The sequence below is a fragment of the Nannobrachium achirus genome, assembly GCF_963921795.1.
Source record: "Nannobrachium achirus genome assembly, chromosome: 21".
NCBI lineage: Eukaryota > Metazoa > Chordata > Actinopteri > Myctophiformes > Myctophidae > Nannobrachium > Nannobrachium achirus.
In genome coordinates, this window is record NC_137828.1 from 56,332,717 (window position 1) to 56,347,508 (window position 14,792).

A 14,792-nucleotide genomic window follows, 5' to 3' on the forward strand; every position below is an offset into this window, starting at 1 on the left:
GGAAGGGGGGAAGGGTTAAGCCCTTTGCACACAGGACAGTTGCGTTTTTTTCGTTTGAGGTATGAATAAAACGCTTTGGATTTGGTGTGCAAGGCTGTGCGGAATCGGCGCTGCGGATCCAAAAAGGAGTCATAAAAGGAGTGATGAGTTTTTTACCGCATGCGACAAGACGCACGAATCGAACTGGTTTCGATCGAGAAAAAACGCACGGCGGCAGCCACTCGTCGCACGGCTAATTCGGAGCCGGTGTGCATGAAGTCATAGAGAATCATTGTTTTCTTTTCAAAAAATGATATTGTCCGTTTGAGCTTTAGGGTTAGGGGGGGTCCCAGTTAAATGTTAGATGTGCTATTTTTGAACATTTTTGAAGAATCTTGAAAGATGTTGAACTAGACTGCACTCTGTCGAGGTGCTGACTTGTGCACTCGTGGCCATATTATGGCCAACATGTGCGCCAGCAGAGCGTGCAAGTACTGCGATTGGTGCCGTCCGGTGCTGTCTGCATGAATGTGGTCCAAGAATGCTGGTCCTCATTGGCTAAAGGCGCCCGTAAACACAAATAGATACCGCCGGAAACCGGCGGCACCGGACGCTCTGCTGGCGCAAGTAATAATTTCAACACAAATCTTCTCTTCTGGGGGTCCCTGGCACAAAACATTTTCAGATGGGGGTCCATGCAGCCAAATATATGTATCAGTTTGCCACTAAAGACGTTAGCTACTGATCTTCAGTACGTCTATGAGTCTGTGTGCACGCATCAGGGACATGCTGGGCCCCTGATTCAGCCCGGGAAAAAGAGTTGGAGAGGCCCTCATTGCGAGGTTTAGAGAGAGATCTCTCTCCATAGCGCTGATTTGTGACAAAGTGACAAGCCAGTGGGCCAATTACATCAGTTATATTTCGTCTTGTCGGGTGGAAACTTTGTATGTCCAAAACCGTTTGTTTTGTATTTATCATTTTAAAAATGATTTAAACTAGTGAAAACAGCAGATCTACAAGCACACAACGCCTCGCGGTGCGAGGCGTTGTGTGCTTGTAGATCTGCTGTTTTCACTACTTTTGTGCGACGGCCTTGTATGATGAAGCGGGGCTTTACTTTGCGAAAAAATGTACAAATTTGAAACTTGGAGATACAAGGTTTCTGCTAGGGTTGGGACTCGTTAGGATTTTAACGATTCCGAGTCCTTAGCGATTCCCTCTTAACGATTCCGGTTCCTAACGGTTCTCTTAACGGTTCCAATATATATATTTTTTCATATTTTCTGACATCCATTATACAATTACATAATAAACACAACTTAAACCATGGGGGGGGGGGGGGGTTGTCGCGAGCAAAAGTTTATCGGTTACATAAGTGATAACCGTTAAGGAAATGTGTTTAAAAATGCGCGATTTTACCCAATTTTAAAAGGGAAAACACACCAGTTTTTTCCTCATAATAAAGCTCCCTATTTTCATTACATTAAAAACAACAATACGAGGAAGAAGAATAGGCTATGATACAAATGTTTTCTATATTAAAGAAAGTGTTTTTTTTGCAGACATCATGTCTATAATGTAACACATCACAACAGCAGCAGCGCGATCACGAGCCCTATATAACAGATTAACTCCCAAGTCCCAGTGTACTGTACACGCAAATGTAAGATTTTATAGTAAATAATTGCACTGCAGTGCGTCTGATTTAACGTTCCACTCATACAACTCAGACAACTGCGCGACTACTTTTGAGCTTGCAGATCCGATATAAACTTGTCTTCATCAACACCAAGACGACGTAACCCTAGCAAGTTGGTTTTAAGCTCTTTTTTCCTCTTTATAACAGGATCGACGCTGACGGGGTCCGTTTTGTAAAATCCAATTTTCGCATTTTGTTCCCTGTTGAAGAACAAGCTTCTGTGACTGTGTCTGTCAGCTTGCGTGTGGAACTTATGGATGTTACACCGACATCGGTTTGGCAAAGAAATGTGTGACTGCATCGCATAGTTGCATTGGGTAATGTTACTCAGACATTGGTGTCACACATTTCGGTGGCAAACGACTGTCGGTGTAACATCCATGCATGCGGTGTGACAGCGCGCTGTCTTTTCTTTTCTTCATCGGCGACCATTCTGATGGCTTCATGCTTGCTCTTGTTGTTGTTGTTGGCTTGTTATTAATGTTAACACGTGTGTGAGAAGGAGGTGACGCTATCACGCTGGAGTGGAGCGAGACACACGGCCCCCCCCAAAGGACAAACGGCTGCGGCCGACTCGCGCTACTCAGTGACGCGGACATTCCCAGCATTTCTTCTGTAGAGGTGGCCTGACGTCACCACAGCTGCTTGTAATGGAATGCACACAGCCAATGCGCGCTGATGAGACCCGTTAAGAGAATCGGACCGGCAAAAATGATTGACCCGGTTCTGGACCCGCTATCATGGAACCGGTTCCTAAAAAGAACCGGTTTCGGGTCCCAACCCTAGTTTCTGCCCGACATTTTTTTCCTAATGGCTGGCCTGAACCGGACGGGAATGAACCGGCTGTTCGGGAGTTGTCCCGCTTTTCCCAATGGCCAGCACGTCCCTGGCACGCAAGCTTGCATTTATGTTCAGTGAGTTCAAATAGAAGTCCGGATTTTAGTGCTGGCTTGTATAAACTGACTGGTGTGTTCACAGGTCAACAACGGGACGGATCCGCAGGGCGGACGCCATGCGGGGACGGTGGAGGCCCAGGCTCAGGCCCAGAAACAGCAGCTGGAGGAGAGAGACACGTTCCAGCAGACCCAGAGACAGTACAGCTCGCTGCCGCGGTGAGTGAGGACACACTCTCTGCAACACTCTACACCCAGGCTGCTTCCTATCCTTCACATCCAAACCCAAACATCTCCATAATTATCGTTGTTGTCGGGTGAAAAGAAAACCTTGTAAGTCCAAAACTGTTCGTTTTGCATTTTACAAGCACACAATGCCTCGCACCACGAGGCGTTGTGTGCTTAGATCTGCTGTTTTCACAAGTTTAGCGCATGGCCTTGTACGATGAAGCAGTGAAAGAACATACAAATTTGAAACTTGGAGATACGAGGTTTCTGCCCGACAACGACAATATTCTAATTCTAGCAAATTAACACTCTACTTCAGGGGTCCCCTTAACTGAGAGAGAGATGAAGCAGGGACCCCCTCTACATATTGTATAAATGTGTGATGCAGATTTTCATCGACTTTTTTGACAGCACGTCATCAGTCTATGTTGGATTCGTGATGTTTTTTCAGACATTTAGCCACTTCAATCGTCGATACGTAGTAAACTTGAACTTTCACTCTGTACTTGGCCTGCTCTTTTTTTACCTGTACACCAAACCTCTTTGCTGAAAATAGCTGATCGACAAGCTCTCAACGCCTCGCAGCTTGTAGATCTGCTATTTTTGGCTAAAGTTCTCCTCAGAATAAGGATGAGAGGGTTCAAAATAATTATCCTATTACACAAGGATGAAGCAGGGACCGCCACTCACTACATATTGGTTATGTAAAATGTTTTATTTTTTGGGGGCGGACATTTAAAGACTTAAACCCTCAATACTTTGCAAACTTGACCTAATGACCATTGGCTTTGTACGTGGTCTTCTCTACACCAAACCATTTTGGCAATTGTTCCCCCCAGAAGAGGGATGCTGGGGTTCAAGTGGTTCAATGTATCTCTGAGGACACCCTGGGGGTCCCGGACCCCCTGCTGAAGACCCATATACTTCAGTGTCACACAAAAGCATCAAAAATAGCATATCCACTTCGAGCATGTAGATCTGCTACTGTTGCTGTTTTTGAATTTGAATCCTGAAAAGTTCATAATAGGTTCCACACCCGACGACGACAATATCATTTTTTTCACCCAATATCATGGGCCTTAAACAGGGGGTCCGAGACCCCTAGGGGGTCCTTAGAGTTACTACAGGGGGTCCTCCAAATATTTGAGTGATAGATTTTTTTTTCCTTTTTTATATTATATAATATCCATATCCATATATCCATATTCCAAACACAAATTGACATGAATCCAAAATACACTGATGATCGTGCCGTCAAACAATGAAACTATATGGAATCTATGAACGAGTTGTGGGGGTCCCTGCTTCATCTTTCTCTCTCTCTCAACTAAGGGGTCCTTGGCCTGAAAACGTTGAAGACCCCTGCCCTATATGCATCCTCTTTGCCTGGCATTCTGCCTCTATTGTCTGTCAGCTCTCTCAGTTCCCCGGACCCTGCACACCCCTCCCTCATTGCAACGTCCTATCATCGTTATTTCCCTCCTCCCTCCGGTTAATTCTTTTCACTTTTTGATTCTCATCATCTCTCCGCCTCCCCCGCTTCTCCTCTGTTGCCTTTTTTTCCCCTTTTCTGCATTCTTCTCTGCATTCGTCTTTGGCTACCCTCAAAGTCAGTCCGCCCAACAAAGACCACTTTGAACTTATCTCTAGAAATTTAAGTCGCGCTTGTGCCAGAAAATAAGAAAAACCTCCTTTGAATCCAATCATTGAATGGAATCACATGAATTATTTGGAGTGATATTGGACTTCATTAAGTCAATATTGACCCCCGTGAGGAAGTTGTGACTTTGCCTGAGGCATTCAGCCTCCCTTTTCAGTTGCCTGTGCAACAAAGAACGGCTCCAGTTCTGTGTATATGTTATGCAGTATAAAGGGGACATTTTTCTTTCTTGGCAGACCTATAGAAGCCCTTCGCCCCTCCGCCGTCGTAGTGGAGTCGAGAGCAGGGGTGTCACAAGGGGGGGGGGGGGGGGGGGAGTGGGACTGAGTTACTAGGGCCCAAGGTGGAGGGGCCCTAGTAACGTTAGCTATAAAAATAGCAGATCTACCAGTAAGACTCCCTAATCGGGAGATAAGCGACCGTAGGTCCTGATCCATGTTGATGACATGAGTGTAGACATGCTGTGTAGTGATTTTCGTGATTTTAGGGCAAAATCTGTAGGAGCAGTGTCCAAAAATGTGTTTTTAAAAATCGGCCTGAAGGTGGCGCTATATGGGACAGATTCATGTTGATGGGATGAGTGTAGACATACTGTGTAGCGATTTGCGTGATTTTAGGGCAAAAACTGTAGGAGCAGTGTCCAAAAATGTGTTTTAAAAATCGGCCTGAAGGTGGCGCTAGAAGAGGGCCATGTGAGAAATGAGGGGTGGGGTCTCCGCGTTGCCTTGGCGGACGAATAGGTACCGGCCCCGGCTCTCCCGGACGCTCCTAGCCCGAGTTACGGCATTTTGTGTGAGCTGCAGTGGAGGGAGTCCTCCACTGGGGGCGCCACCACTTTTGCATCCGTTCTGGAGCACCAGGAGTGGGTGGTCCCCAGGAATTCCCTGTGAGCAGCCCCGTTGGGGTGGTCATTTGGTCATTTTTGCACATTTGGTCATTTTTTACACCTGGGGTCCCCCAGGGACCTGGGGGTCCCTGGAGCTCCGGGGGTCCTTGGAGGTTGTAGTTTGGCAGGTAAGGAGTGTGTGTGCAGGGATGGAGTAACAGCCTGAAAAGCAAGCTCCCCGATAGTCGGAAAATAATCTATGCAAAACAACATGTAAGATAAAAACATTTAAAAAAAAAGTGTGTGGAAGAAGCTAGGGCGACTCTAGAACCGGTAAAAAACACATAGTGGTGCTTAAAAACAAGTATTTCAGAGAAATAAGAAGAAGCTAAGATGGCGACAGCCGAGCAAATGGCCGAGGTGATCAGAGGACTCGCTGACATCAAACAAAACATGGAAACTTTTAGACAAGAAGTGAGACAAGACTTTGTAAAGTTGAAAGAAGAAATAAGGAGAGAGAACCAAGAAGAAACTAGAAGCAGTGCTCTTCCGAGCACAGGTCTCCACCAGGCCACACAAATCGGCCTGTTATAGCGCCACCATGAGGCTGATTTAAAAAATGTGGGGCAGAGGTTCTGAATTAGCATCCAGGGAGTGTGTGTGCTCAGTTTGGCAGCGATCGGGCCAACGGCGACGGAGATTAGCTGGTAACAACCAGGCCACACAAATCGGCCTGTTATAGCGCCACCATGAGGCTGATTTGAAAAATGTGGGGCAGAGGTTCTAGATTGGCATCCAGGGAGTGTGTGTGCTCAGTTTGGCAGCGATCGGGCCAACGGTGACTGAGATTAGCTGTTCACAAACTGCGAGGACGCACGGACGCACGGACGCACGGACGGACGCACGGACGCACGGACGGACGGACGGACGGAGGGGAAAACATACTCTCCCTCAGCCTTCGGCTGGTGGAGACAATAAGGATGCTAAAAGAAGAAATGGACACGCAGCAGCAGAAGGTGAGCGGAGAGATGGAGGAACGAAAGCGGAGATAGCGGAGGTCCAAAGCCGAGTGTCAGCAACGGAGGAGTGGCAAGTAGAGGCGAGCGAGTCGGTGGAATACCTGGAGGATCGGGTGAGGAGACTACAAGAAAGGCTGCTGGACATGCAATCGCGGCAAATGAGAAACAATATAAGGCTGTTTAATTGTCCAGAAACAGCAGAAGACGGGACAAACATGGTTGACTTCATAGAGCAACTGTTGTGGGCTGAACTCGACCTACCAGAGGACACGGAGCTACAGATCATGCGAGCCCACCGAGCCCTTACGCGAAAACCTCGGGACGACGCGGCTCCCCCACGCTCGATCATTATCAACTTCCACAGATTTGATGTAAAGGAGTTGGTTCTCAGAAAGGCGTGGGCTAAAGAAACAAAGGTGGCCGGGAAAAGGCTCGGATGGGACCATGACTACCCACCAGAAGTGGTCAAACTTAGAAAGGAGTATGTGCCAATTAAACGGCTGTTAAAACAAGAAAAAATCACGTTTCAATCGCCATATACAAAGCTAAGAGTCCAGTGGGACGACGGAACGAAGGTGTATACGTCCGCGGCAGAAGCAGCGAGGGATATCCGAGCCAGAGGCTACAGGGAGAGGACAACACCGCGGACACGGGCTCCAGAATCGACGGCGGGGGGCGTGGAGGCGGCGCTGGGCGAGGAGACGACGCAGGATACGGAGAAGATGCAGGACGAGGAGGCGCAGCAAGAACCGGGAACGGAGAGGACGGCTGACACGGCGATGGAGAAGGACAGACGAAGGAAGGAAAACGTGGAGAGATGGCAGCGTGTGTTGAGGAGAAAGACGGGAGAAGAAAAAAGAGGAATGTTGAAAAAGGGGAAAGACAGGAGGCAAGAACAGTCAAAGAATTGGCACAGTGGCCCCCAGCTTGTGCGCTTGAGGTCACCACCACCATCAACGACACCACCGCCACCACCAACAACGCAGACACGGGTCGTAGACCCGGCGGCGGGGGACGTGGAGGTGTCGCTGGAGACGGGAGCAGAGACGACAGGCGAGGCGGCGATGGACGAGAGACGGAGGAAGGAGGAGGTAGAGAGATGGCAGCGAGTATTGAGGAAGAAGACGGGAGAGAAAAGTGGAACGGTGGAAAAAGTGAAAGAAAGAGACAAGAACAGATAAAAAAGTGAGTGCGGGCACCGCATGCTATGGGAAAGAAAGGACAAGGGGAATCTAGAGTTGCAATAGAAGCATATTTGAATGACAGACGGGACCGACGAGGGGATGTTTAGTTTAGGGGGATTGTATAGTTTTTGATATGTTTTTTTTTTTTTTTTTACTCTTCTGTGTGGTTGGCTAGACGCTGGAAGGACCCAAGTGTAGGGAATATTTTCAGGTCTAGAGAGGGGGCCCTGTCCATGATGGGGACAAACCCCTCAGTTTAGTTAGAGAGGGTAGGGGGTAGTCGCCCCTAGGTGGAAGTCCTGTGTGTGTGTGTTTGTGTATGTGTGTGATTAGTGTAGTAGTTTGTTTGTGAGTGCGTGTATGGCATGACATTTGGATGTTAACATTATATTGGACATAAACAGGTAGAACAGATGAGGGGAGATAAGTGAATAACTGATGGTTAATATTATGGGAATTATTTGAACAAAGGATGGTTAACAAGATGTGTATAGTGTCAATGAATGTAAATGTGATTAACTCTCCAGTATAAGGAGAAAGGGTATAACAACGGCCATGATGGTGGAAATGTTCTAATGATAATGAAGATGGACTTGTGAAAAGGAAAAGAGAAAAAAAGGGAATAAAATAAGACAAAAAAGTAAATCCTGTATATGAACAGTAAGATGATGACTAATGTGAAGAGATGATGGATGCCATGGTGTATTTGTTTGTGTGAAAAAATCAATAAAAATTGAGTGAAAAAAAAAAGGAGTGTGTGTGCAAAATTTGGCATGGATGGGGTCAACGGTTGTGGAGATATGAGCAGGGCAAAAGTGTGACGTGTGACGTGTGACTCACTCACTCAGGGACGGACAGCCGGTGGAGGTTTTGGTAGTAAATGCGACCTACGGTCGCAATAAGCTTGGTGCCGCGCTGCGAGTTTGTAGATCTGCTATTTTTGAAAAGTCGTGAAAATGTGTGCAAGTCTTTGAATATATGTATTTTTTAAGCGAACATTTGTAACTCAAATTTTGCTTCTGGGGGGGTCCCTGGATCTAAATATTTTGAGATGGGGGGGTCTGTGGCCAAAAATACATATCATAATTCGGGGTCCTTGACATGAAAACGTTTGAGCACCACTGACAACATAAGTTTCTAGCACACATTTTCACGATTTTTCTAAAATAGCAGATCTACAAGCTCGCAGCGCGGCATTTGTTGCCGCGCTGTGAGCTTGTATATCTGCTATTTTCCAATAGTTAACATTCACGGGGGGCCCACAGTGAATCCTTGTACCCAGGGCCCAGAATTTGGTGTGACACCCCTGGTCGAGAGCAAAGATCGCTCGCTCTTCGCCTTCCTTTTGGCGCCCCGTTGCTTTGAGAGACGACGCCACCGAGGCTTATCTTAAATCTAAGAGCCTCCAAGCGGTGGCACAGTTGGCTGTTAATATTTGCATTTCCTGCCATCTCCTCTTTGAGGTGTCTTTAACAACCCTCTCTGATGCTCCCTAATCGCACCACACACACACAATGCAAAGCATGGAGGCCTCCGAAACCGACGGAACGCTTCCACGTTTAGAAAGCTTAAAAGAGAGAAAGTACGGCTTCGCCGAAGACATTAATAATAATATACTTTGACTGACTGACAGAGGGAATTAAGCTTTCTACTAATAAACTCTGTACTTCCCCCACTTCTGTGTTTTCCCACGCTGTTAAGCCAGCCAAGTCGAAGTGTTTGGATTATGTTGAATACTAAAGTGAAGGCCAATTTGTTTTAAGGTTTCTCTTGCAGGATCACATATTCGTTAGGTAATGTTGCAGCACTCGTAGTTAAAGTGCTCTCTGTGTGTGTGTGTGTGCGTGCGTGCGTGCGTGCGTGCGTGCGTGCGTGCGTGCGTGCATGCGTGCGTGCGCGTGCGTGTGTGTGTGTGCGCGAGCATGCCAGAGCGTGCGTGCGTATACGCGCTGTGTCGATCTCTTTGCGGTCTCACAAAAGGAGCCCTGGTGTTCTTCTCGACCAGACGCATCGTAATTATTTCTCGGAGCAGATCTATTCTCACAGTGCATAAAAAACATTTATTCACAACCATTATGCGACTGCTCCTCTCTTTTACCTGTCAGAGGAACCCGGTCGATTAAAACACGTTCCTGCCAATATGCCTATATGGATCCGTATCTGTGCGTGGACGCCCAGTCAATATGGAAAGTGTATTCCAGACCGATCTATAATATTGTCGTTGTCGGGTGGAAAACCTTGCATGTCCAAAAGCGTTTGTTTTGTATTTATCATTTAAAAAATGAACTAAACTAGTTAAAACAGCCGATCCTTGTGTGCTTGTAGATCTGCTGTTTTCACTAGTTTTGTGCGACGGCCTTGTATGATGAAGCAGGGCTTTACTTAGCGAAAAAAAAGCGTACAAATTTGAAACTTGGAGATGCGAGGTTTCTGCCCGACAGTGACGATATACAACCCCCCCACCCCATAGGTAGTCTGGGATCACTTTTCGGGCTTGTAACCGGTCTGGAGCGGAAACCACAACACTTTGTTGTAGTACTCAAAGACTACAATTTGGCCGGAACTATCCACCGGAAACATTTTTAACCCAAAATAATTCCCCTGCGCTCAAGGACATACTTGTAAGGCCTACCTAATAAACTCCTTGATGCGGAGTAGTTTTGCTTTTAAAAAATTAGTTTGGTATATGCGTATTTTAGTCCAACTCGTAGCGACTGGAAAGAGTACACTAGGCTACTCAAGCATTTTAATAGGGATTGGGGAAACAAACGGAGGGAACCAAATCAAAGCGACGCCGCTTCTTCTAGTGGTTTCCATGTTGGGCAGAAACCAAACGACCTGTTGTGAACGAACACCAGGCTTTAGGTTACCCCATAGGTGTTGTGAGCAGCCATACTATTTGATGTGACGGTTCGATCCCCCCCCCCCCCAACCCTCAACACCTGACGTCCCTCATCTCGTTTGTTTCTCTTGGGAAAGTTTTGCTCGGGCTGCGGCCAAAGGCCACGCCACGCAGGGCACAGGCTTTGATAATGCATTCCTGCCATAATCTCAATAGCGTCTCCGAGAGAGAGAGTGGGGGGGGGGGGGTGGGGGGTGGTGGGCTGAGCTTCGGCTTGACCTCCACGGTGACCCCCCCCCCCCCCTCCCCCCCCCCTCGCTAATGCTCATCAGAGCTCATGTCTGGACAAGGCTCCTCATTAAAGACCCAGTCAGAGCCGACTCGGGAATCCTTAACATCCTCGGATTAATGGCCGCAACGTTCCGCGACCACCTCGTCTTCTTTTTTTTTCTTTCGGGGGGCTTTTTCTCCCATCCCAATCCCATCCCATCCTGTCCTTTTAATGACTCTGAAACTGGAAGCCAGATCGGTCAGGCGTACAAACAAAACGGGGCATTCCCCCAAAACAAATCCTCTCTAGTCTGGAACAGGCCGCGGTAGCCATGCTATTTGATGGCGGCCTGCTGGTTTAGCTAGATGTCTGTGATGGAAGGATTTGGAGGGGTGGAGTGTGGGGGGACCGCTAATGAAGGCATGTTGTGCTGGCACTGGATTAGAGTCTGTGGCGTACGGAGGGCAGTGAGGAGTTGGTTGGGAGAGTAGAGCAGTGTGTGTAAACAATAGAGAGAGTGCAGTGATTAGCTTGTAAGAAGAAGCAGAGGAAAGGATTTACGGACAGACAAACACACACGCACAGCAACAAGCATGCGCTCGCGCGCACGCACACAAATGTATCGTCGTTGCCGGTTGAAAACCTTGTATGTCCTAAACCGTTCATTTTGCATTTATCATTTTAATAATAAATTAAACTGGTGAAAACAGCTGATCTGCCTCGCACCGCGAGGCGTTGTGTGCTTGTAGTTCACTACTTTTGTGCGACGGCCTTGTGTGGTGAAGCAGGGCTTTGCTTTACAAAAGAACATAGACATTTGAAACTTGGAGATACGAGGTTTCCGCCCGACAACGACGATAAAGCACAAATGTTACAAACAAAACATTCATTGAGTCAGGATGAACTTCCGGGGGAGTGCTATACAGTAGATTTACAAAAACTAGACCCCAAACTTAAATTGCTCCCCCAAAACAATGATCAATTATGCTTGGTTTTGACACGTTGTGAGCCTGTAGATCTTCTATTTATTTTACGTGTTCGACAGCTGGTGCACAAGTTACACAACCTGGCATAAATCAGGGCTTATACACTCTCCACTCAAATAAAGAAAACACTGCTGAAAGTTTTTTATACAATTTACTTGTTCAGTATTCCCATATGACTGCCTCATTGCTAGGCACAAAAAAAAAGTTCCTGTGTCTGTGTCTGTGTGTGTGTGTGTGTGTGTGTGTGTGTGTGTGTGTGTGTGTGTGTGTGTGTGTGTGTGTGTGTGTGTGTGTGTGTGTGTGTGTGTGTGTGTGTGTGTGTGCGCGCGCGCATTCGCGCTAGCCTCCTTTTCATAAAGATCTGATCTATCCCAGCTGTTGCACAGAAACGCGCGAGCGCGCAGCGGCGGCCGCAGATTCCTCCGCAGCGAGCCAACTTCCTGGCTTTGTTTGTTATGTTCTGTCATTCTAAATTTACCCCTGCGCTCTTTTGGTTCAATTGCATTTTCCCATCCCCTCCCCTCCGTCGTCGGTTAGATGTAACTAATCCAACGTCGTGACATGTTCTGGCTCGGAGTGGAGCTTGATAAGAGAACTTAACTCCCCTGGCAACATCCATCACGGCTCCACTCCCGTGGACCCGTGCCATTCTCCGTCCACTCCTCTCCAGACTTTTGTTGTTTCAACTCCTAAATCTCCCCTCTCTTCCTCTTATCTGTTTTATGGGCTGAGGAGCCGAAGAAATATAGCGAGGGTGAGTGCGGGGGGAGAACGCTAAGAAACGGATCACCGCCTTTCTCAAATCGTCCATTCCTCAGCTTTCTAAACCAGTGGTTCTCAACCTGTGGGTCGGGACCCCCAGGGGGAGTCACCACATTATTTTGCGGGGTCCCCAGACGATAAACTTAATGTGCAACATTGTTTTCTCACTCAACAGTAAACAAACCAGCATAAAGTTTAAGTGATAGAGGGTATCTGCACATTTCTAAAGTGACAATTTAAGGACTTTTTGATACTTGAATGACAAATTGGCCAAATTGTCAAGTGTTAGAGGCAGACATTGTGAAAATAGGTGATCACAACGCGTTGCGAGGCGTTGTGAGCATGTAGATCTTCTATTTTCACAATAGAATTGTGTTATACAAAATGTAATGCCTCAACTCTTAGCGCTCGTCAGGGTGGGGGGGTCCCCAGATAAAAAATGAGAACCACTGTTCTAAACAGGGGAGGGGGGGCTAACGCTTAGCAGTGGCATTAGCCAAGTCAGGACCGAACAGGGCATTCACGATCACGACTACTGAATTTGAATAGTTATCAACTACTAACATGAAGTAGTCGAATAGTCGACTAGTTGTTGTAACAATTCTCTTCAAAGAAACAGTGTTAAGTAACTAAATACATTTACTCAAGCAGGCTACTGTACACTGTACTTAAGTAAACATTTTATTTGTACTTTACTTGGGTATTTCTAGTACTTTCAGAAATGTTTCAGGTACTTTTACTCCACTACATTTATTTGAAACTTTAGTCACTAGTTACTTTGCAGATGTAAATTATAATATTATAAACCAGACATAAATCACTTTAGCCCTATTTTATACCGTGGCTATTTGAAAATAGTTGATCGACAAGCTCTTCAAGCTCGACAAGCTCTTATGGGGTTGAAGCTCACAACGTGTCGCGATGCGACGCGTTGTGAGCTTGTAATCTGCTATTTTCAAACATTTTGTACTTTTACTTTTGCACATTTTGATGCCAATACTTTACTCAAGTACATTTAGAATTCCAGACTTTTCCTTGTATTTCTGTGTTGCAGTACTGATACTTTTACTTAAGTAAAGGTGATACACCATGAAATTTCACTTCCTATTTTAAAACCTTTTTTTGGGGTCCCACTAGCACCTTCTATCCTCACAAAGTCCCATTTCTGACCATTGTGTCTTTCTCTGCTGGTTTTGGGAAGGCGGAGGTTAAAAGCATCCCACAGGTTCTCAAAACAGGCTGTCCAGATTTGCTGCCGTCGCTGACGTCATCGACGGCCGTTTTTGAAGAAAAAAAAATAAAAACATTTTCTTTTTTTTTTAAATTGGGCCAAAGTTCAGGCCAAAGGTGGTACTGCAGCTGAAAATGCTCTGAGAGCCATTCAAAAATGAGAGAGGCTCTCTATTCAGGAGTGGTAATTAGCCTCAAACCTTTTGAAAAACGTTTTTGGGACATAAACAATATGACATAAATACTTTTTAAATGCATGGTGTATCACCTTTAACACTTTGAGTGCCAGCCCCCCCTGCCCCCCGTCCCTTACCAGTGCCACCATTAGGTCCCATTCATTTCTGCCCCAATTCCAGGGAATAAATTGGAAATGATCCGATATTCACATCGGAACAAAAATGGGAGGTTTGGTAAAAGAGGATTTTTTTTTTTACCAAAAAAATTTTGGAGTGATTTCGGTGAGCGGTTTTGGAGATAGGTGCTCGAGAGTGCGCACTGCGCAAACCAGTCAATAACCTCAGAAATCTAGATTCTGAGATATTTGAGTTCAAAGAAAAAAAACTTTAGGAAGCCATAGCAACAAATTGGTAAATGGTAACGGAACACAAGTACCCTTGACAGAAAGAATGACATGCCTACTTTCATTATGTGCAAAAAAAGTTAAAAAAATATTGTACCATCGTCTAGTTTCAAGGGGGCAAAGTGAAAAAGTATGAAATGACTCAGAAGGTAGAAATTGCCTTACATTTTGATAGAACTATGCACTGTGAATTCACTGTGTTTTTACCTGGTCTAGAAGGTCAGGAAGACAAAAAGTCAGAAAAGCGATGTCAACCTTTTATTTTATGGCAACATCGAACCCTAACCCTGGTGAGTACCTCACACATCCAGCATGAACATATTTATGTTCAACAATATTTACAAATATTTCCAAAAAAAAAAAAATCACAAATATGACTTCACAAAAATAAAATATAACTGGATAAAAGTAAAATAAAATAAATGTGCAGCAAGTAAAGAATAAATAAAATAATATAAAAGTCAGTACTGTACTGTACTGTATTCTCAAAAAAAGGCATTCAACAAGCCAACATTCAGGAGTCAAAGGCACCACAAATAAAGGTCAAAGATGGTACTGTTCACCGTGTGTGTGTGTGTGTGTGTGTGTGTGTGTGTGTGTGTGTGTGTGTGTGTGTGTGTGTGTGTGTGTGTG

General features: G+C 45.9%; 1 protein-coding gene across 1 annotated transcript in view; it reads left to right on the forward strand.

The window, feature by feature from the left end:
* The window catches only part of LOC308306798 (partitioning defective 3 homolog), an 806,734-nt gene that overhangs the window by 779,964 nt on the left and 11,978 nt on the right, over positions 1 to 14,792 (forward strand). The window contains exon 24 of the mRNA XM_080751840.1: positions 2,657 to 2,790. Within this exon, the coding sequence (XP_080607966.1) occupies positions 2,657 to 2,790 (134 nt within the window). The remainder of the gene's footprint in view (positions 1 to 2,656; positions 2,791 to 14,792) is intronic.